We start from the raw sequence: 21,948 nt of genomic DNA, 5'->3' as shown, positions 1-21,948 counted from the left end.
TACAAACTCACGATATCGTCGCTCTTTTACACATTATTTTATTTGAACGTGTGTGAGAATTTAATAAACCAAAGGTTCTTTTCGTATAATAACATACTTCTACAACACCAAATATAATAAAACACAACACCAGACAGAAATGATCATCATCTATCTACTGAATCTCTACAAACACGATATAAACTAATTATTATTATGAATTGTTAAATTTTACTATACTTAATAGAAGTGAACTTCTTCAAACTTCAATTCAAAATGTTAAGATTCCGTGAGTTCTTTATTTCGTGGTGTGAGTTATGCAACACATTCCAAACGGTCAATGGAAGTGAATTTGACAAACAAAAGAATAATATTATAGCATCTGTTCACGAGCCAATCACATTCAATCTACGTTTTTTTTGTGATATACATTTTAATCGAGAAATTAAAATTTATAACAAGTTTAATTAAAAAAATCACTGGGATCGTACGAAGCAATAGGACTTTTCGGCATATAGTATTACATATATTCTTTTCGGAAACTTTGATCCTGAATCAGATAGATTAGCTGATTGCGGATCCTAGAACGAGATTAATTCGGCACTTAACTTAAATACCACTGATTTCTCTTTTATAATCCAGCACGAAACTCATGAGCAACTTGGATACGATATTTCTGTTTACTGCGAGTTTTAAAATTTTATTCACGGCTAAAACTTATATTATGGTGACAACAAAAATTCTAGTTTCTCAAGAAGCCAACCACACAAATTACATGTACGTATTGGTAGTTGCGTAAATGACTTAGCATTGTTACCACTACGTTACACCCATTGTGCTATGTCCAAGTCCAAATTCGTAAATGACGTCGTTGAAAATTCGAGGTCGGATCCGAGGTAAATAAAATAATTGATAATCTTATCAGTTCAGTTTTGTGTATGGTGTTGGACCATAAAAGTATGATTCAAAAATAGCTTTGATCGTCTATAAGTCGTGAGTTCTGAATCGGTTTTTCGTTAAGTTAATACCGATCTTCATGTTTTTGTTGAGTTATGAAAGTAATTGAGAGAAATTAACGTCAACAATATCGAATTCAAGAATTAATAAAAATAGTCAAGGCTACTATGTTCATGTCGAAAAGATTAAGTTACATTGGGCTGTTACTGTTTTTAGGTGTGATAAGTAAGGTAAGTTTTTTGAAATTTATCGTTTACAATAAGTTGTTACATATACTGAAAATATTTTGTTAACCACTGCGTTTTCTCAATATCTGATATGTATGACTACTGCAAAGTCCAATATAGGAACATAAATAATATTACACATACATATTATCTGGATTTGGTTGATCTATTTTTTATATAAATAATAATTTTGTTAGTTATAATTTTAAACTATTTTTAATTCAAATGAAAGTCTATAAAATCATATTTTTCAAAAATAGTATGTTTACCTAACGTAGAAAATCTTCTGAATTTTCAATTGTTACGTTTGAAATCACATTTTTTATTACAGTCAATTACCATATCCCTTTTTATAGGGTGTAATAAAATTCAATGTGATTGCTTGAAATCGTATTATAGTATCATTATATCTCTTTATTACACAAAATAAGTTTTATTTTTCGAATTATCTTGTAGAATATTTCAAAATCTAGTAAATAATACATGTATTATTCAAAAATTTCCCATCATCAATTGAGTTTTTATAAAAACAAATTCAATTATTTTTTATATTGTTGTATTGTTTAATTTTAATCATGAAAAAGCATTTGTTCGTTTATTTTTTGACCATTAATAGCATTTGAGTAGCTATATACATAGAGAAACGTTATTAAAAACAAATAAAAAATTACGAAATAAAAAGAGAAAAGTTGATATAATATTTATATTAGGTCGAGTATCTCAGTATCTATATAATGGTATTATATTAACGGCTAATTATTGAGGAATATTTCACCAGCATTGACAAGCTCTTTAAGATTTCTTAGTCGATATTTAGGTGTTTTAACAGCCCTGGTAATAATATTTTGAGCATTCTCATTGGAGTAATCAATGATTCAGCAGGCTAGTCCATTATCTATTTTACTACTACTTTATTTTTTTCTTATGGGATTTGTTTTTGTCTAAAACTATATTGATTACTTGTCAGGTGCCTTACTTGAAAGATTAATGAAGATTAATATCTTTAATTAAGAGTTATTTTTCTAAAAATATAGATTATTTAATGTTTTCCTATTAAAAATTTACGTTTCAAATATAAATACACCCGTTTTTTATATTTGACAATGATTGATGGGGTATTTTAATTTCGTGATGACATCTAATAAAATATTTAATGCACTGTTGCCAACCTTCCCGGATTTCCCAATTTCCTGAAATACAATGACAAGAGCTTGTCAAACAGGTTGTAATCAGCCCCAGCCCTTGAGAACATTTTAAAATTCTATCCTGCTCTTCTATAATATTTTCTATCTTTGCCCAAATGCGTTGAAACAACTAATGTGCTTAGAAGATGCTCGATCATAGAAAAACAAATAGAATTCTTCAAAAGAACAATTTTCTTGGTTCCAATCTGAGGATGGCCAAAAAACAAGATGTAGACGTTATTTAAAATGTAGTTTTCGATTATATCTCATAAGTTGCCACTGTACTGGGTTTTGAGAAAAAAATCTCCGCAGGTCATATATCCAATAATTATTTTATTATAAAACCAGTTTTTTCTCAACTTGCTGAATGCTGCTGGTAGCAAAAAAACAATATCAGTGGAAAAAGTAGTGACCGATGAAGAATGCAGAAAATACTGCACTCCATTCAGTTTTTTTTGCTTGTTTGTGTTTGTTAATGTTTTCTGTTTATAAAATCTAATTTATTGATTAGTGTCCCAGATTCCTGTTGCCCCAAGTTGGCAACCCTGGTTTAATGGTTTTAGTAGCTGCTTTATTTCCCCATAACTTCCCTCGTTTAAATCAACCTTGAATAAAACTTAACTATAATTAAATTATATAGTTTACAACTAGTTTTTAATTGTATTTTTTATTTGTATGTCCAAAGATTAGAGTACCAATCTAGGTAATGTAATGTGTTTTCATGATTCATAAAAAATCTCAGAAGTATTTAATATATTTTATTGAAATTATGATAATTTGTCTATTGATTGTTTTTAATAGCTTCTATCTTTTGATGACGTTATTATGAAATGGTAGTAATAGAAAAAAAAATGAATTTTTATACTAATTATTGAAATATGTGTTTATTATAATGAAATTGTTCATTTTGCACGTCAATATTTAATCTAGAAAAGAGAAATAACCTCGACATTACATTCTAACGTCATACGTCAAAATCACGTGACAAATGTATGTGATTCGTTTATGTTGAAAGTCACCAACGGAAGATCTATCGGCAAACAACGACGACAAACGGTTTTATGCATATTAATGTTTTTAATTTTAATAATATAAAAAGGAAATTGCCTGGGAATCTATGAATTAATTCATTTTTAAAATAATCACCTCACAAATTTAAGCGCATTTTTGTTTGTTGTGGAAATTTAAACAAAAGTGTCATTTAACTCAATCTTATTATTATTATGTGGAGAATTACGTCTTACCTTAGTAATTGGAGTAATCTTTAAACGGTATCTCCAATATTTAGATAAGTTATGTGGCTGTGTAAATGTAACATGTCTTCGAATAATTTTATTTTAGATATTAAAGATTACATTGTTAGAATATAGATTTATATAAACTGTTGCTATTGATAAGAATAATGTTAAACCAAGTGCTTTACTTACAGAGTAAATACTGAAATTAATCATTCATTTCCATATTTCCACTTGAGTGATTTCCTTTCTTTGATTAAACCTACAGACTTCAATTATCGTTACTTTAAAACAGATGCAGACATAAGTAAAATAACAGCAATTGGATACAGCATTTACACTACCAGTCAAAAGCTTTTGCCCACCTCATAATCCATTCATTAAATTTCAAAATAATACGATGGTTGCTATTTATTTATTATTTCCATTAAAAACACAACTTAATGCCTTTTTCTAGATCCATGTTTTTCAAAGTGACTGTAGTAGTCAGAAAGGGTTCAATTTTGTCATAACTTTCAAGGCCTGTGGGTATGAAAAATACTAATTTGAATACACTACCGGTCAAAAGTTTTTGCCCACCTTATAATTTTCGTGATATCCAACAAACAATACGATCAATTTTGATTTTCAAACATAGATTTATGCATATAAACCCGAAGCACTTCGAAGCAAATGGTTGCCTGTTTTTTTCGGAATAACTAGAGGTGTCGCCGTTACAGTAACGTAGAACGGTCAATTTTGACTGGTACAGCTGCACGTGTGTCTAAAAGTGTTCAAACAAAAACGTTTTTGAACAGTCAAAACATCTAATTGATTTCGTCTTATAAATATTTGTTTTTATTTGTCTATCTCAAAACTTGAGTAGCAACCCTCGTATATTGTTTAGAAGGGGACTCACAGTTGTTAGTGGGGATAAAATAATTGTACACTATCTCACTGGATAATATTTTTTTCAAAGAACATTATCAGATAAGCTATTTCAGTCACACTATATTGCGAAAATATTCATTGTCTTATCTTTATTTGTAGGATGTTGAAAGGAAATGGTTTTATTGTAAATATTACTCATGAGTTAAATTACTAAAACTTTATTTCTTTCAAAAGAAAAAGTTTTTTCATTGCAAAGGCGTAAAAATAAACAAAAATCACGTTTATTCTAAAAAATATTAAAGGTTTAGTCATTTTTATGATATGCACATTAATGTGACCTAATTAGGGTTGTTAATAACTGTGAACTAGGTCATTTTTGTTGTTGTAATGCGCATGTGCTGGTCCAACGTTGACTGTTCATCGTCTTATAATAATGAAATTCTTTGATTATACACAATGATTCATTTAATTTTACTTTACACAACTACAATTATATTTCACTAAAAAACAATAAGTTCTAGTTAAAAGTTTGCTTTTGTTGATTTACAATTGTGCCTTAACTCGAAAATACCGGCGAACAACTGAAAGAATTGTCCTTGCTGATGGCCGCCCAATATGGTTGGTTTCATAGCATACATCTTTCACTTGATACTTAACGCGCGTAAAGCGCTGATTGGTTGGTGACCCTCCGCGTTAAGAATTTGCCTACCTTTCTATGCTATAGAAAAGGAAACGAATTTTAACCAGAGGTGTTGAATTTTTAAAAATATTAAAGAAAGTTACTGATACAACACACAATTGTGTGTGGCTACCCCGTTTAATATTTATAATTCATATTTTGCCATCCTCCTACATTAGAAACGGACAAAAAAGTAATAAAAAGCTAAAGTTGTTTCAGATCATGTTTTAAATTTGAATTTTCCGCTGAAAAAACGCGATGTTCGGAAATTGTGATCTAAATGTCATTCAGGAATTCTAGGATCAGCAATCGGCTGATAGATTGTAGTTTCCGAACGGTCCTATTATCACCATAGACAAATTTTAACATTTCATGAGCTTCTTTAGAACTTTTTTAAACTCACAACTAAATTCATATTAATGCTACTTGTTTAAAGAGAGAACTCTATGCATAGAATCTTTATTAAACTGCTGTAGTAGTAGATTGACAAGCCGGAACGGGTTGCTGTAATAAATTTGTGTGCTGTGGAAATAAATCACGATTTTGACTTTAAAGTTAATTAAGCAATCTAATAAACTGTCAAAATACCCGCCGTGGGGTAAACAAATACTTTTGCCCTAAGTTTTTGTGTTGTTTGTGAACTTATTTGCTCGATTTTTGACGTCATTACACCAGTTTCCTCCTGGAAACGTGGCTTTCTCGTCATTTTTCCCCTATCCATTTTTTTCTTAGTGTTTTCTGACAAGAGCTCTTTTCATCTAATGAAAAGGGTTAATTCCACCTTGCAACCTTAAAAAGTATTTACTCATGTTTTATAAACAGTTGTAATATTCAAAAAAATAGTCTTTTCAACAACATGAAAGAAAAAATAATACAAAACATCTTTCACTATTGGGAAAACCAAGAAAATCTAACACGGGTACATGAGAAAATCAATTGTTTACCCCACGGTCGCTAGTTTGACGTAGATCCGCTGTTTTTTTAGATGGCCTAATTCGAAAGCATTGGAATAAAAGAAGATAATGAATGACTGAAATACATCGTGTGTACGCCTTTGTGGCCAGGAGCATACTGACAATCGGCTGTAAATTTGGATGAATACGCGCGAACCCCTTTATCGCGGGACAAAATACCGACTCCGATAGGGGAACGGGCGTAAACCCCATGAAAACCGCCCACATTCACGTTCACGCCTGTTTACTGAGAGCTTCAAGGCACTAATGTGGAGCGGCCATTACAATATGAGATATACTAGTTGAAATAGATGCTATAAAAACTCAACCACCCATTTTTTATCTCCCCTCGTAGTTTATTTAATAAATTAACTTTATTTTGATCATCCCTATGTTAGATTTTTGTTTTTGTAAAGAAATATTTGTTGGTGATATAAGTGGATGCGAATTTGTTTTTTATAAACCTAAAAGAAAAAGAACAAAAAATGGTATTAGATGTGGAAGAAAACAGGTATATCTTTCAAGGTTTTTACTAACAGGTTATTGCCGATAAGATGTAATATTTAGGTCATTACCATCAAATACCAATTCATTAAAAACAGCCATATTTTTCTTACAAAGAATTTCAATTTATTTGTTTTATCCACTGTTATCAAAAACTTCCGGTTGTTTATCTGGATAATATATTTTTATTCCCAACCAAACTGTATATACACAAAAGAATATTTTTTGTTAAAAACAGCACTTTAGAAACACTTAAACTTTGTTTATGAAGCCTAAATTCTCCAGACACACTCGTATCAGTTTTACATCGTCTAGAGGACATTGATAACTTCTAAACATTGCGTCTTCCTATTTTTTGAGATTAGTTTTAATAATAAAACACCACAAGAATAATATTTTCATAATCAAAGAACAATGATGTTTTAAATTAAACAATACTACGAATACAGACTGACCTGAAGTATACTGCGCTCATAACCTCAAAAAATTAAGGATTTGAACTAAGGAGTTAAAAGTTGGTGAACTACAAGTACCATTTCAGCGTCTTTCAACTATTAATTTAATTTGTTAGTTTAATCATATAATCCTGTGATATTAAAGTTATCATTCAGTATAGAACAATGAAAAACCATATCTTTGACAATAGTAATGGAAATTAAGTGAATAATGATAATATGTATACTCTCCTACTTAATACCATCGAAGTGGAAAAAATTGTGTGTTTATTTTTCTAAGCCTCCCATTTTGACAATTTGTTATTAAGTGAAAGGTCAGCGAATTATTGTTTTATTTGACCTGAAGATTATTAAGGACATGTCCAATAATTAACTGTATGTCTTGATTGAAACAATTTGTTTTCAGGTTTTGTTGTAATAAACATTTATTCAGGAAACAAACTTTTTCACCAGGTAATTAAAAAGGACTTTACGCTATTTCTCTATAAAATTTTCCAGTTAATTAACAATTCATGTTAAACAACTTTATTCCATTATATAAAAATCAATTTAAATATGTTTTTAACACAAAGGTCGCCTTACATCTAGTTGCATTATAAAGCAAAAAATATATTTTCATTCACGTGAATTAGGGTTTACATTACAACCTTAAATTTTGATGTACCCCCTATCAGAGCTATTTCCACAATTCTTCTTCAAGTTTTAAAGTTCTAAATAATTTCATGACCTCTACAGGCTTCAAGAATAGATCTTCAGGTTTTTTGTATGAAGCATTGTTTCGTATTTGCTTGCTAGAATTCTAGAACTATGTGAAATGCAATTTCTTCTTCCCCACAGAATCAAGTGCTTTCTAAGGCGGCTATATCATCAAGATTAAAAAGATTATGATTCTTGAATGTTTCATTAAGGTTTCTTCAACAATCACATTGAGTCTACTACATGAGGGCTCGGTAATGATAGTTTCTTTCCATCTTTCGATAACAAATATATGCCTGTAAGTTGTTCAAAGAGAACCCGTGGGGTTTTATGAATCATCTATATACCGTTTAATGGTATTTCTTTCCCAATTTTTGACGTGTATTTCTTTTTTGAGTGTTTTTACTAAGCATCGTGATAAATTTCTTTTTCTATTCTTATTTTCTTTACTGGGTAGGTTCGCTATTTGATTAAGAAGAACTAGTCTCTCTGATTTTTTATATTTTCGTTGTTTGTACCTTTCCTAGATATTGTGATATATATTATAGGTTATGTCATGTTTTCAAATATCTTTTTTTACATGATTGCAAATTTTTGTAAAAAATTATTGTTATATCAGTTATACGAGTTCAACTTACTGACCTTTTCTTGATCTCTTCTTACTCTTTATTTATTCCTTGTATTAAGTTTAAAAAATTACGGTGAGAAACTTTTAGTAAAACTTTCAATATACCAAGCTACTATTTTAGTTGCAAAAAATTCTGAAAATTATCTGGATTTCCAGATTTCACCCAACCTTCAGTTTGTTTACAAACATTTTCAAATCACACTTTAATTACTGGAACATATATTGACATTAGACCAAAAATCCTTGTAATATATTCCAGTGGTAGCGTCATAAACTTTATAACCAAATATACACCATAATTTCAATACGGAGCTACTAGTCAACATAAGTACAATTCAAGGACGTCCACAAAAGGTAGTTGTTCCCTATTAAATAAGATTAAATGAGATGTCGAGAAAAAAAAATGAAACAATTGATATTTTTTTCGTTTTAATACAAAATTTATCACGATTTTATGTGATTTAATATTTTTTTTATTTTAGGTTACATCTACTACCTCTACAAGCCCGCCTGATGCAAAACCCCATTGTATATGGTATGGAGAATGCTATGAGGATCCTGATACCGATTACAAAAAGAATTGTCCTTATAACGGTCCTCCCAAATCGTTAGTTACTAATAATGCTACTGAAATACTAAAAAAGCGCTGTCCATTTTTATCACCAGAGGCTGTTTGCTGTGCGGACGATCAGGTACACTATAATTTTTTTCATTACTGTGTCCATTGGAGCGACAGTGCCCTGACAGGAACCTTTTAGTTTCCGTAGGTTGCTCTTGTCTAGGTTGATACTTTAAGCAGTTTTTCTCTAGTTATAACTTTCCGGGAGAGTTTTTGCTTGTCTCAATCCCCTGTAAATTGTCCCAGTAACTTTTATCTATCTTCTTGGGGGGATTGTCTGCTCCTACTTTAGTAAGTCTGTCAGCTATTTTATATTCCTTCGCTCCAGTAAACTCGCCCCTCTTTTAGTCTTCGAATAGAGTTAAAAATCTGTCTTCGTGGACAATTACTAACATGTTGTAACTTTCAATGTTTATTAAAGTAACACAAAGCACTTCAGTGGTTTACAAATTTGATTTATTTCCTCCAAATTTTGTAAAAATATAAATTTAGTGTGGGCGAGTACTTTTAATTAGATAAGTATTAATATTAACAAATCCGTGGACCATAACATCATGGTTTTATGTTACAGGTATAAGGTACCATAACTAAAACATTAAAAGTCACACATTTGGAATTTAAAAATCTATTACAGATATTTTATTTGACTAACATTCACGTATTCATGTATAATTTGCAATTTTTTGTGTTAAATAGGTTTAATACATTCATTTTATATTAGCAAACCTGCTTTATTTGCAAATATAAATAATGTTTCATGAATTTTAATACAAATATGTGTGATTTTGTATATTTTTTATTATTAGAAAAATATATTATTTCCTGTATTTCTTATATTAACAAATGATGAGACTATTTATTAATTATCTATCATTTATTAGTAATTTATTTATCTGTACTTTGAAGTTACAAATTTTTGTTAATAACTAAATTATAATAATAGTTGAGACTGTAGTTTCAAATGGTGTTACGGGTTGAGGACTCCACATGAAACTTTAAATGCATTTTTAAAAACTCTTAAGACTTTTTTATTTTGAGTCCTCAGTCGGCCACACTATTCAAAATTATTTACTAGAAAGGAATATTGAGAATGAAATAATTACTGTTCGATTAATGAATTTCAGGTGGTAACTTTTGAGGCAAATTTATTTCGTCTTCAAGCTCTCATGGGAAGATGTCCGCCTTGTTTGAATAACATAATAACAACGTTTTGTTATACAACATGTGCAACGAATCAATCAAAATTTATGAAAGTTTCTGGAACCGATATTAACCCGGATACCAATCAAACCTATATAACTTCAGTGAACGTTTACATGAACGGTAGTTACATGCAAAATGTGTATGATTCTTGTAAACAAGTCAGTTATCCATCAACTGGAGGAAAGGTGAGTTATTCAAATTTGATTATTGTAAAATTCATCTTTAATTGAAAAATAATTAACTTTTTATTACCTCACCCAGCATAGCAGACAATAGGTTATTACCCTTGGGAGTTGTTAAAATATTGGACGGTGGCGTGTATGTGTGTATCGGTTATTACCCCTGGTAACAAATTTAGGTCGATTCCAATATACATTAATTCAGTTTTTTATCCCTTTGAACTGTGTTCGTGACTTTTCCCCTACTGATTTTATCAATTTTCCGTGTTTTATCTAACTTTATATCTGAATGGTCGGTTCAATAATTTAGATTATTGTGTTCAACCCAAAACAATTGTTTTGATAAGTAAAATATTTATTACCAGTTTGAAAAGGGATTCCTTCACTTTAAAAGGGCAAATTCTTCAATAAGTATCACTAATAAATGCTTGTCTGACAATAATTCAATGTCCCGGCAACATATGCCCCAATTTTTAAATGACTAGGCACTACCTTAATCACATTTCAACCTTTATAACAAGGGTATATATCTAATTGATCCTAGAGTAATTGATAAGGTTTTTTATTTTTCCAACTTACAATTTAATTTGGTAAAATACTTATTCCCATTTTATTTTTCTTATAAATTTCCCATCGAACACCATTTGCAATCAAAGCATTGATACAAAACAGTCAAAGTTTTTAATCTATTTCTTAATATTTCCTTTAGGTAATGGATTTGATGTGTGGCGCATGGGGGTCAGTCAGGTGTAGTGCACAGAAATGGTTCGATACTTTGGGAGATCCTGAAACTCCTCTAGTACCATTTCGGATAAATTTCACAAACACTTCCACCATAACAAATGATATAACTCCACTATCAACTTACGTTACGCCCTGTAGTAAATCACTTGATGTAAGTAAAATGACATTGAATATACGATTTTTGTAAATTGGAATTTTCTAGGGGGTTTCACCTGCGTGTAGCTGTGTGGATTGCCAAGAAAGTTGTCCTGCGCCACCTCCAACACCCTCACCTACGCCCCCATTTAAAATAGCAGGAATGGATGGCTACGTTTTTATAATGATAATTGTTTTTGTTGTCGGCACTGTTATCTTTCTAATTTCTGTTGTTGTTTGTTTTGACAAAATTAATCTAGGTAAGTGATTTTTTTTTTAATATTTTTGTGTCATACTTTTCTTAATTTTATAACTATATAACCTCAAAAATGTTTTTTCATAGATTATCTCACTTGGATTACCAATATTTTCATTACTGTTTTCTTATTGTTGTTTTATTGTAATTTCTGTATTGATTTCAGCATTAATAACTGATTCGGAAGTTTTGTCGACAGTTGTCCGTAAAACGACATCACCAAGTCATCATTCTTCTCAAATAGCTCTAGGAGATGGTGAAGAAAGTCCATTACAAACACCAAGTACGTACAAATTCATTTTTTTCCCCCATAAAACATACTTGACACTGTCCCATTTGAGTGGTTTTCAGTTTATAGGTACCATAACACAAGAAATTATTTTCTAGGTACTTCATCTTCGGATCAAAGTCAAGAAATGGAAATACAGTCTGTTCCGAAAGGATTACGTTTCATAGAAAAATTGGGCGTTAACACAGATGCATTCCTACAAAATAGTTTTGAAAAATGGGGTACTTTTTGTGCCCAGAGGCCGTTATTCATTTTATTTCTAGGGACCTGTTTGGTTATAACGCTTGCAGCTGGGATTAAACAGTTACAGGTGATTGAAAATTGTTTCTTTTTATGTAATTTATTCATAAAAAATCGATTCATATACAGTTCTGTACGTTTATAGAATTTTTTTTAGAGCTTGAGGTTCTTCTTCAACTATTTTTTAGGTCTGTTGACCAATTTCTTTTTCTTCTTCTTTCGTTTTTAAGTTCTAGAAAATACTAGTAGTCTTAAAACTACTTTTTAAGTCTTTTAATCAGTCATTTTTTATCCTTTCTGCATCATAAGGGCCTAAAAGTTGGTATTTTTAATTTTATAGAACTATTGGCCAATTATTTTCGTCCCTCCTTTTTGTTTGGAGTTCTAAAAGAGACTAGTACCCTTTAAAGTACTTTGTAGGTCTATTGAGCGGTTATTTTTTTATCCTCCTTGCCTCTTGAGGGTCTAAAAGTGGGTATTCTTCATTTCATAGATCTATTCGCCAATTATTTTCATCTATATTTTATCTTTGATGTTCTAAAAGAAAATAGTACACCTTAAACTACTTTATAGGTCTATTGATCGGTTTCTCTCAATCCTCCCTTCATCATGAGGGTCTAAAAATAAATATTCTTCATTTTGTAAATCTATTGGCAAATTATTTTCTGCCCATCTTTTATTTTTGAGGTTATAAAAGAGATTAGTACACTTTAAAGTACCTTTTAGGTCTCTTGGCTAGTTTCTTTTTATCCTCTCTGCATCTTGAGGGTCTAAAAGTGGGTATAGGTTTCAAAAGAGCCTAGTACTCTTTAAACTATTTCTCCAAGGCTGTTAGTCAGTTCTTTTTTAGTCTGTGTTCATCGGGAGGTTCTAAAAGTGGATTCTATACCACATTTTCATAGTTAATCAACTGCTCGTACCAGAAATCTTTCTTTGCTTCAACTACATATCAATCATGGTGATAAAGCGGTTGTTATCTCAAGACATATATCATGGACTCTGATTCCAAAGCTCAAGTGGTTACCAATTGGTTAAGGGCTCATTAAATTAATCAAATAAAGAAAAAACTAATCTGGTTAAATTATCTAAATTATTTAAGCCCTTAAAATTTATTATTTCGTTATGTTTTAGATTATTACAGATCCGGTGGAATTATGGGCATCTCCTACTTCCCGTAGTCGAATCGAAAAAGAAATATTCGACAGCAACTTTCAACCATTTTACCGTACAGAACAAGTTATTATCAGAGCTGTAAATTTATCGAATATACATCATAATACTTCAGACGGAATTCTGACATTCGGGCCGGCTTTTAACGAAGAGTTTTTAATATCCGTTCTCGCTCTACAAATGCAAATTCAAGCTATAGGAGCCGGAACTTCACATAGCTTCGATAAAATATGTTTCGCTCCTTTGAGACAGGAGAATCAAAAAGTTACCAAAGTTTCCGAATGCGTAGTTCAAAGTATTTGGGGGTATTACAAAAATAGTATTAAAGACTTTGATAAACGCACTATTGATCCTGCAGGATATGTATCTACATATTTGGATAAATTTGTCAAGTGTGCGACGTAAGTTGATTTTTATTCTGTAAATTATATTATACTGAGTTAAATTATTTTTAGAAATCCGTATGATCCTTCCGAATGCCTCGCTCCATACGGAGGACCCGTCGATCCTGCTGTAGCCATGGGTGGTTTCCTTGAACCAGGAGAAAATTTAGCCAAACATCCAGATTATAAGAAAGCTAATACTGTCATTTTAACCTTCATAGTTAATAATTACCACAACAAAAGTTTATTAACGCCCGCAATGGAATGGGAAGAGGAATTTGTAGCGTTTATGAAAAATTGGACGTCTGGGAACCATTCTCATATGGATATCGCTTTTACTTCTGAGAGATCTATAGAAGACGAACTTGATAAAGAGAGTAGATCTGATGTAGTCACCATACTAATTTCTTACATGATCATGTTTGCTTATATTGCCATATCTCTAGGACAAATAAATAAGTGTTCTAGACTTTTAATCGACAGCAAAATCACTCTAGGTAAAGCTTTTTTTAAACAAATGTAATTTACAAGTAACTACTAATAATTTGTTAATCGCTAAATTTACACTGAATTACACAGTCTGGTTTCTCAAGTCTTTTGTAGAATCGCTGATAAATAGTCGGATAAATACTAGCTATATCATTTGATGAAACAGGTTACTTAATACCAACTAAAGATGGATCTTTATGCCTTCCATTATACCTAAATTTATTTTATAACGAAGTACATTACTCTAGATTGAAAAATTTGTCAAAATTGGAAACTTTTGGCGTGATACTAACTTATTGTGAATATTTTTGCCTTTCATTATGCCCCAATATATATTATAATGATGTAACTCTGTAGTTATTATATTATTAATAAAGTGACACCGTGTATATTGAGAAAATTGTCAAAATTAAAAACTTTAGGTCCAAATCTATTTCATAATGAAGTAACATTCTGTAGTTTGAAAGAAATATAATATTTGAAAATATATTTTGTGTATTTTAGGACTTGGTGGAGTATTGATAGTACTAGCATCAGTGGTATCTTCGGTTGGTTTATTCGGTTTTGTAGGAGTACCAGCAACTCTCATCATAATTGAAGTAATACCATTCCTAGTGTTGGCCGTTGGGGTCGACAACATTTTTATTTTAGTACAAACACATCAAAGAGATACTAAACAACCAAACGAAACGCACGCCCAGCATATCGGTAGGATTTTAGGACAAGTAGGGCCGTCTATGTTGTTGACCAGTGTTTCTGAAAGCTGTTGCTTCTTCTTGGGTAGTTTATCCGATATGCCGGCTGTTAAAGCATTCGCACTGTACGCCGGCATGGCCCTACTTTTTGATTTCTTATTACAAATCACTTGTTTTGTCAGTTTGATGGCTTTGGACATTGCAAGACAATCGGCAAATAGGTGAGATTACGGTTTTTTCTCACAATTTCCAAATATTTCAACTAATTTTTTTACAGGTTTGATATATTCTGCTTTATTCGCGGTTCAAAGAAAAACGAACCCACAACGTCAGGCGATGGTTTACTTTATTCATTTTTCAAACACATTTATGTACCTACACTTATGAACAAACCCGTAAGATGTATCGTAATGATTGTATTCTTCGGATGGTTGTGTTCCTCTATAGCTGTAACTCCCCACATAGAAATCGGCCTCGATCAAGAACTTTCGATGCCCGAAGACAGTTTTGTACTCAAATATTTCAAGTCACTTAAAGATTATTTGAGCATAGGTAACTATTTTTCCAATTTTGGGAATTTTTTACTGGATAAAATACATTTGTTCAATTATTAACTCAAGTTACAAATTAGTACGATGATAAGGGTACATTTAAACAAACTACACTACCTAGCAACATTAATGTATATTATATTACAAATTTGTATCGGTTGATTACTTAGCCCTGACAAGAAAAAAAATCGCAAAAGGTCAGTCCAAATGATGTCTAACAAAGGTCCTACTTCCAAAGAACGTTAGCAGTACTCTTTCAAAGTATCCAAACCTTCTGCTGTCTTTGGCTTGTTCGGATAATCTGCACTTGTCTTCTGTCATGATGGTATTGGATGGAATAGTCACCTGTCAGAAGACCCACCACCACGTTAGATATGATCACGAATCTTTTGGATTGTCTTAGTCCTCTCCAGTAAGACTACTGGATCCTTCAGCCATCCATTCAGTTAGTTATTGATAGTAGATCTCTAGTCCAAAATATGGAATCGTTCCTTTTTTTGGCAAGGACGTCGAGCTTGCAGAAGTTCTTTATCGATCCATGATATCCGGTCAATGATTATGTTCATTTTGCTATGCATTTAATCCATTAGTTTGTAAATACTCTACAGCTTTATCCTTAGGTGACCCGCCAGACCTTTTGATGTTAATTCTTCTTTCTAGTTTAGTTTTTATGGCAGAGCTGCCTGCTTCCTCATTGCCTGGTATACCTTACTGTTATCTAGTGCTTATAGAGATTATTTACACTCCCATTTCCATTATAAATAAATAATAATTTTGTAAATTGAACGTTTCTTTTAGGACCACCGGTATATTTTGTGGTGAAAAGTGGATTAAATTACAGTAATGTCGATTCACAAAACTTGATATGTGCGGGGAGGTATTGTAGGAGCGATTCCTTAGTATCCCAGTTGTATAGCGCAAGTGAAAGTCCGGAAGTTACATACATAGCTCGACCACCTTCTAGTTGGTTGGATGATTATTTCGATTGGGCGGGTTTAGAAACTTGTTGTAAATATAGACCGAAAGATCATGGTTTTTGTCCTCACAACATAGCTGGTGAGTATTATTTAATTTAATTATCAAAAAAAAAAACTAACAATTAGTTGAAATACCTTATTATTATTATTTCTAGATTGTGAGTCTTGCAATATAAAATTCGCTGGTAAAGAACATAGACCGATTCCTGAAGAATTCGACCGTTATATTTCATTTTTCTTAAGGGATAATCCAGATACCGATTGTCCTAAAGGAGGACACGCCGCTTATGGTCAAGGAGTAAATTATACCACTAACTCCAACAAGTTATCTACTGTCGAGGCCTCTTATTTCATGACATATCATACAATCCTGAAAACATCGGAGGATTATTATGAAAGTATGAGAGCAGCTAGAAAAATTGCTGCTAATCTTACAAAAACAGTTGGGGTCGAAGTTTTTCCTTATTCAGTTTTTTACGTATTCTACGAACAGTATTTAACCATGTGGCCAGACACATTATTCAGTATCGGTAAGTATCTAGGCTGCAATTCAATCAATTTTTGAAAAATTTGTGTTTCTTCTCCATTCAATAAAAGTTACAACCAGAGTATCTCAGAATGTAGAAATAGAAGTAAATTCTAAAAAAATAGAGTGCAGCTGTCTGTAAAAAGGCAAAGATTGCTTTATATGTAACGATTCTGATTTTAACTGGAAAAGCTGCATTCTAACAGAGAGACTTGAAAGCAAAAACAGTAGACATGAAGTACCGAAGAAAAGTCCTGGTAGTAACTAAAATGTTCAAAGAAAATATAAGGCTTAACGGTGAACTGGTACTACAAAGAATTGAAACTACAAAACTAAAATGGTAAGTCCATCTAGGACGGATGAAGAATGAGAAACAGCTCATAAGAAGACCACCAAACGCTCTATAAAAAATATTCTCATTGAAAAAGGATTAACTAACTAAATTCCTTTTTGGCAGAGGTTCATAGTTAATTGTGGGGCACACAGGCCTCCAAATAGGCCCGTGGTGCTCTACTTGTCGTTACCAAAGGCCGATGTCCTTTGAGATGCTGATCAGGCGTTTTGGATTGAATCCTTTGATGTCATTGGGTAAGTAGTAAGGCTCACAGATGACGTGTTCTGCGATTTCGTCCTCCTCCATGCACCAATGACACTCCGGATCGTCTCTGGAGATGACAATGTCCGGTCACTAATCGGATTTCGCGCCTGTTTAGTTGAAGCAGTTGTTTGGTGTGGCACGACACCATCTATATTGGCAGAGGTCAAAAAGAACTTACCAAAACAAAATTGAAAATGAGTAAGGGGGAACCAATGAGGTTGTTAACGTTAGTCTGATTGGGATACACTAGAACAAGTTAACAGATTCAGAAGACGAAGAAGAAGAGACAGGTTAAGAAAGTTTGAGACCACTAACGTCATGGGATTGATTTGTAGAAAGAATTATCGTAGGATTCAAAGAGGTAACCGTAGTAATGAACAAAACAAAATGGAGGAAAGTAACCCAGAAATAAAGAGTATATAAAATAATATAAATTGTTAAAAATGACCTTGTTATGTATACTGATACAAATAATATTTTTTTAGGTGTAAGTTTGCTGGCCATTTTCGTAGTTACATTCATTCTTATGGGGTTGGATATATTTTCGAGCGTAGTAGTAATAATAACTATAACTATGATTATAGTTAACCTAGGCGGTCTGATGTATTGGTGGCATATAACTTTAAACGCAGTATCTCTAGTCAATTTGGTTATGGCCGTCGGTATATCGGTGGAATTTTGTTCCCATTTAGTCCACAGTTTTTCAATGTCTGTAAAATCGTCGAGAGTGGAGAGAGCATCCGATGCTTTAACAAGAATGGGTAGTTCGATATTTTCAGGAATTACCTTAACTAAATTTGGAGGTATTATCGTATTGTACTTTGCTAAATCTCAAATATTCCAAGTTTTCTACTTCAGAATGTATTTGGGAATAGTACTGTTCGGAGCCGCACATGGACTTATTTTTCTACCAGTACTACTCAGTTTTATTGGTAAGCGAACATTATTTTTCTAGCTTTTTGCTTTTTTATTAGCTTCTTGAGTATTTTGCTAAAATTATAACCATCCCTTAAAATAAAAAAAAGTTATAAAATGCATTAATTTGTTTCGAAATGAAAATAGTTGTTCAAAGTACCACTTTTTGGTAGGGTAATCAGTTCTATTATTTTTTGCACAACCTTTCTCAAATGTATTGCAAATAAAAGTTGCTTTTATTTTTATTTTGTATTGCTATTTATTTGCTACATGAAATTATTTAAAAAATACTAAAATTATAAATATCTATCAACTTTGGTTTTGGTGTCATTACACACATTGTATCGATAAAAGTTTTTATTAGTTATATCATCCGAATTATCGTAAATTTGATTTTTTTTGCACATTTACATCTCACTTATGTAAATATCGCACTTATTCTAAATTTATGTAAAAAATTTCAAGTACAAAATTGAATAGTACTCGATTAAGGTTATAGTAACGATACTTTTTTGTCACACAGGATCTCCCCCCAAAAAAGAGAAGTTAATGGACCGTTGGAGTATGAAAGGAGAACATTTCCAAGAAAGTTATTTCAGAAGAGTAAGATAATTTTTTAAAAAAATTAATTACCATACATATAACTTATTCAAGTATCGATATTTAAATTGCAAACAAAAATAATCAAGAATTCTAAGCAATTACAAAATTTTAATAATTAATTGTTGTGTGTATGCAACCAAAACTTGATTAGCGTATACAAATAAAAGATGAGAGTAACTATTTGCATAAAATTTGTTGCATTGCCTAATTGTACGGAATGTAAAGTTGAATAAGTCCCTGATAAATCGATTTTTAACTACACTGTGTATATTAGGGTACCGTGTACACCTGAAAGATCTATTTCGTCTCCTTTTCTTGCTGAGATACTGGGAAACCCTAGTTGATCTATTAATCCCATTCGTCTTAGAAAATTCAGAATGTGGTATGGCTCTAGCTGTAAGCGATCTTCATCTTCAAGAGTTTCGTAATGTCTTACACTTCAAGAGAAAGTGGATAGCAGTTTGCTATTTGTAGGTTCATACATTCAGTAGATCTCTGATTATAGCTTCCCATGAGAGTATTTGCTTGTCTTAGCCCCTGTAGATTTTCCTAGTAACTGGTTTGCCCTTATCCACCTTCTTCTCCAATGCTCCAAGTTCTGTAGTTGATACCACAGAGGATTTGTCTGTCCTTACTTCATTTCTTTTCCTTCCACTTGTTCAAACATTCCCAAATTAGTTTGCTTTTTATGATATTGGAGCCTAGAGCTCTGTAATGACTGTTTGAGTAGTATCGGACAGGATGATCCTGTTTGCAATATTAATTATCTAGATTGAACTGGACAAATTTTCTTATAATTGTATTGCCCAGGCTTTCTGAGTATTTTGTTCTGAGCCATGACATTCCGATTCCAGTTCCGTCTGCTGTACCAAGTACCATTTGATGGCATACATTGCTTCCTCAAAAATGATTATTTTTAAAAAAATCTGACCAAACAAAACCTGTTTACAAAAATAGATATTCAATATAAGATATAAGCATCCCCTCTAGGTGTTTTTTCAAATAATTATTTACTTGTTCGATTGTTTATATTTAGTAACAAATTATATATCACAGGCTTAATGAAAACGAGACAACGTACACCATCGTTGGTGGAATCTATTGGACCAACATCTGTGTCACCTCTACTGCCAGGTACATCATATACTAACTACGAAACTGTTGATCAAGCATATAATAAATAGTTTTCATACTATTCAAGTATTTTTCCTGTGATATGATTGACCTTTGTTGACGTTAAGTCAGTTTTATTTTAAGTTATGTTCCTTACTGTAGTAACCCAAATGACAATATGGTCAATGTAATTGCTTTTCGACATTAAAACACTAGTTTTGTATTTTTTTAACAACTAAAACAACAAGAATAAAATACTGATCCCACGTTACATCAAGTTGGTGTTTCTTGAACCGTTTGTGGTATTCATACTCATCTACAACTCCAATTTGGTCTTTAGATTACAAAACGATAATTTATGTGTGTGATTGTAATACATTGTCCGTTCCTGTTTGAGATTTTCAAAGGTTGCTGGTGAATACCAGGCTCCAAGGACCAGGACCAGGACCAGACAGTGTAATTAATAATGGTGGTAAACCAGTATGTATTTCTTATTGCAGTTTTAATTGTTGAATCTATGATCAAATTATTTTAATCGGTTGTAAATAGATAAATACATTTTATAGGGAAAGCATTAAAACTAATTTCCAGCGGGGTACTTTTTTTCGTAACCGTTAAAACTACCCCTAAACGTTCTGTATGTAATATATTTTGATAATTTTCATATTCTTCAACTCCGTAATCACTTAATTCACTTTTTTATTTTGATTTTGAGGTGTACCAGTATTGGACCAATTTTTTTGTACTCGTTCCATTGTAATTTATTTCAAAAGATAATATAAGTATCATCGTTATAATTTTAAATAAAATTTGTTGTCGTTTTTGAATAATTTATAGTATTTAAAATGTGGTGCATAAAATTTTACATTCGTTTAATCAAATTGATCATAGGGTCTTTGGGAGAGAGCTGGCTACAAAGAAAACGTTTAAATTATTGAACTACTTATAACTAAAACATTTCGCAAAGAAAAATTATTTTTTTTAATGCCTTAGGCCACCGTAGAGGCCGAAAAAATAGGTTTTTGAGAATTTATTTTCAGAAATACTACAAAATAAATCAAGATAATAGTATGAGTCCAGCCAACCTAAAAAATCCAGTATTGAGATAAACTCTGAAATCCTTAATCTGCAATTGTGCACTTAAAGGCCATCATTTTTGTGATCCATTGAAACCATTTGAAATAAAATACGATTATTCGAAAATTCTACTGTCCTAAGGCATAAATTCTCTTACTTTTTCCCTTTTAACTTATTCATTATTATGATTAATAGAATAATAGAAACTTTATAATTAAGTAGATCAATTTTACAATTTTCTTTGTATTACACTTTGTATATTTTATAAAATGCTTTTAAAACATTGTCTATTAAAAAAAAACAACTTTGGATTCTTATCTTGCCCTCTAATATGTTTGTAACATTAGAAAAACGATGGAAATAATTAGAATCTGTTTTTTTAACCACTGAATGTGATATTTGTATGCCTTCACGGATGTTTTTGGAAACTCCAATTTGTTAGAATGTTATTTGTTTCAAAAATTATTAATGGATTCTAGTTTTTTCTATTCGCATTTTCGAAGCTGATTTATCCATTGTAAATGTTCTACATTCCTCGAATGTTAAAAAAAATACAAGACACATTTTGTATTTTTGTAAATATTTTTGGAAGCATTGTACTTAGCCAACACCTCTAATACATGTATTTTTATTTATCTGTTTGTTTAATTTCTCTCCTTCTCTATTCTATCCACAGAAATGTCTCACAATTTTTAGAAAATTAACAATGTTCCATTATAAATAAACATTATTAGGAAGTTTCATTAGGATTATTGCTAATTTTCTGCACGATACTACTACTTACTACTGGTACCACTAGATTGAAAGATTCTATGAAAG

The 21,948-nt window shown here is 31.5% G+C and overlaps 1 protein-coding gene across 2 annotated transcripts; it reads left to right on the top strand.

Annotated features, from left to right (window-relative positions):
* The first annotated feature begins 810 nt into the window (after positions 1 to 810).
* LOC130900238 (NPC intracellular cholesterol transporter 1-like) lies at positions 811 to 21,762 on the top strand. Of its 2 annotated transcripts, XM_057810741.1 has the most exons (16): positions 811 to 1,166; positions 8,850 to 9,059; positions 10,111 to 10,374; positions 11,078 to 11,263; positions 11,315 to 11,507; positions 11,670 to 11,786; positions 11,891 to 12,102; positions 13,164 to 13,603; positions 13,658 to 14,082; positions 14,579 to 14,990; positions 15,047 to 15,321; positions 16,119 to 16,376; positions 16,453 to 16,827; positions 17,907 to 18,353; positions 18,860 to 18,939; positions 19,996 to 21,762. In XM_057810741.1, the coding sequence occupies exons 1-16, from the start codon at positions 1,104 to 1,106 to the stop codon at positions 19,999 to 20,001; spliced, it is 3,963 nt and encodes a 1,320-aa protein (XP_057666724.1). In that variant the 5' UTR covers positions 811 to 1,103; the 3' UTR covers positions 20,002 to 21,762. The 2 variants fall into 2 exon arrangements, with proteins under 2 accessions (XP_057666724.1, XP_057666723.1); XM_057810740.1 differs by lacking the exon at positions 18,860 to 18,939.
* Positions 21,763 to 21,948: the final 186 nt, after the last annotated feature.

This window comes from Diorhabda carinulata, chromosome 12 (genome assembly GCF_026250575.1).
Source record: "Diorhabda carinulata isolate Delta chromosome 12, icDioCari1.1, whole genome shotgun sequence".
In the NCBI taxonomy this organism is placed as follows: Eukaryota; Metazoa; Arthropoda; class Insecta; order Coleoptera; family Chrysomelidae; genus Diorhabda; species Diorhabda carinulata.
This window is presented reverse-complemented; position numbering and strand designations above follow the sequence as displayed.